This window comes from Austrofundulus limnaeus, unplaced genomic scaffold (genome assembly GCF_001266775.1).
Source record: "Austrofundulus limnaeus strain Quisiro unplaced genomic scaffold, Austrofundulus_limnaeus-1.0 Scaffold1072, whole genome shotgun sequence".
NCBI lineage: Eukaryota > Metazoa > Chordata > Actinopteri > Cyprinodontiformes > Rivulidae > Austrofundulus > Austrofundulus limnaeus.
In genome coordinates this window covers 71,826-74,450 of record NW_013953474.1, presented here as the reverse complement: position 1 = coordinate 74,450, position 2,625 = coordinate 71,826, and the positions used below count along the sequence as shown (strand labels likewise).

The 2,625-nt window shown below is 37.7% G+C and overlaps 1 protein-coding gene across 1 annotated transcript in view; it reads left to right on the top strand.

Moving 5' to 3' along the window:
* LOC106534004 (unconventional myosin-X) overlaps positions 1 to 2,625 on the top strand; it is a gene marked incomplete at its 3' end in the record, with an annotated part of 35,353 nt that overhangs the window by 1,842 nt on the left and 30,886 nt on the right. Inside the window, 1 exon segment of the mRNA XM_014030500.1 lies at positions 945 to 1,043. Within this exon segment, the coding sequence (XP_013885954.1) occupies positions 945 to 1,043 (99 nt within the window).

Here is a 2,625-nt window from a genome sequence, read left to right as displayed (position 1 = left end):
GTTTTTATGAGAGTATAACATTATAACATGGTATAAAACTCAAAAAAGTTGATTTTGCATGACATTGCCCCTTTAAAAAACAACTTGATGTACATTAAGGTGACATGATTTTAACATCTTTTCACACAACAAACCCATGTTTCAGCAGCATCTTTCATAAATAAATGATCCAGTAACACACATATCCTCAGAAATTAATTGATTTACTGCAAAAGAGCTTCCTCTTSTCTTCTAACTGTCCTTTTCATTCCTAAATGATTGCTAAAAACATGTGTTAAATTAAATTAAAACATTATTCATATCAAATTATTAATTAAGTTTGTAATAAACACACAACCACAGGTTTGTAGCTTGGTCATCAGCGGTAGCTTATTTTGTTCCGCTGCTCTCTGATGGGATTCATTTGTTCATTTTAAACTATGTAAAGTATTAGTTTGGATATCTTCATGTATCTTTAGATGATTTATGCAGATTTCCTTTTCCCGGATGAATAAAATCCGACTCGTGTCACAAACACAAGACTTTCTGCTGCCCAGAGTGGTTCTGGTGCTCAGATTCTGTCTGGAAACAGGAAGTAAAGTCTGTTGTGGGTTGTCTGTTGGAAATACTGAAAGGAATAAAAAGTGATGGAAAAAGACACGTTTGTGTCGATTGATTTTGTTAAAAAGTTCATTCAAAGCTTTATWTTTTTTTCTCCTCAGTGGAATAAACTGACCACACAAACCCAAAGACTGGGACCCACTATGGCAATAGTTTGTTGCAGATTAAGGTGAAGTTTACATCAAACATCCTCAACCAGCAGTGGACCATGAGTTTGATTTTCAAACCACCTATCATCAATGTTGYCATATGCAACATAATTACCATTTAGGGTATTTTTCATATTTATTGCAAAGGTTTTGTGTGTCCACATGTTGAGGACGCTGCTGTGTTTTGTGTTGCAGGGAGCCCGAGTGTGGCTGAGACATAAAGAACAGCTTCTCCCCTCCACCGTCAGCTCCTGTGATGACTTGTCACTGGTTCTCACCACAGAGTACGGCAAGGTAAGATTTGTTTCTTTCTTTGTGTTGTCGTTTCCCTTTGTGGTCCCAAACTCTCTGCTGTGTCTCCTGGGTCATTTTAACACAAGGGCAGCAGGAGAGACAAGCATATCTATTGGTTAAACTTTAAAAGGTTGAGCATTTTCATCACAAAACCGCCAAATTTTCTTAAAAGTAACGTCGAATCTATCTTTGGCGTACATTAAACATTTCCTTTTAGTTCTTCCAGAATGTGAGGAGGGAAATTGCCCTATTGTCTGCATGTTGGAGCGCTAATTGTTTGCACGCATGTGCTTCATCTGATGGGTTTACAGCGGCCTCAACACCTTTTGTAATGAAGTAAGAATGACAGGAATGAAGTCCCACTGAGTCAAATCATATCTGTTTGGCAATTCACGGCGGTCTTTGTGTCTGGAGGAAATCCTGTTAGAGGAGAGAAAAAAAGAGAGGAGGCTAGTCTAAAAAAATAAAATCTCACTTTTGTTTATGACAGTGAGAGACTGCAAATCCAGTTTATCTTTTAGTGTTTTAATGTTCACTTCTTAAAAGGGGTTATTTTAAAAAAGCCATTTAAAGTTGATGTTTTTTATTATAGGCTGAAAGTCATAGCTCAAGTCTGTTGAAGGAAACAAACTTATTAAAGCTTCGGAAACAGAAAAAACCTTTTTAGAACAGATTTCCCAATTCAAATGTAGAATTTATCTCTTACTCCAGTGGCACTGAGTGGAAACGAACATTTACTGTAACATTACAGCAGAGTAGCTGTGGGTTTTGCTGAGTCTCAGTGGAACATTTTGGGCCCAGATGAGGTCRATGTGTTGAAGATGGAGCATACTTCCTTATTCACGTGGCCTTCTGGGAGATTTTATGGTGCCTTTGTGGTCGACGTGGATGGTTAAAGTGTGAGACGATAACCGTGATTGCCAAACTGGCACGCACGTGACTGACCAATGGAGGAGTTCCACTGCCTTTAATTAGAGCTTTTAATCATTTAATATTATGGTCACATTTTCTGTGACAGGAAGTGAGGCCAACTTGTGGCCAACTGGGATCTTAAACTTTGACCTGGGAATGTTTGTAATYGGGGCAGACGTGTGTTTCTTGACTGTTTTTAAGGTTCAGACGTTCTGCAGCTGGAATGATAAGAATGTAGAGACAGAGCGTCTTTAGATCCAGGCTGACCTTCTGTGATCCTCTGTTCCTGATCCAAGCAGTTGTTTTTTAAATATACAGTGTTTGAAGAATATCAAGATGAGTTGTTTAAAAGTAACATGTGAGCTTKTTTTCTTTCATTTTATCTTATGTCACTGATGTACACCAGTATCATTTCTTCAGTCTTTACATTAGTTGTTTCAGCWCTCACACTTTGAACAGAAATACGATCACTTTAAAGCGACCGTGACAACCCCGTCACTGAGGCAACAGCTACCTGCTGCACCACCCACTGATCGATGCTCAATAACATTCAATTTGTGATGAAATAAAGACGTTTTTTGTAGGTAGAAGAGACAAAGTTTCTTAGTTAAACTATGACGCTTTTTAAATGTATTTAAAGTAAGATTAAATGCTTTGTAAAATTATTTTT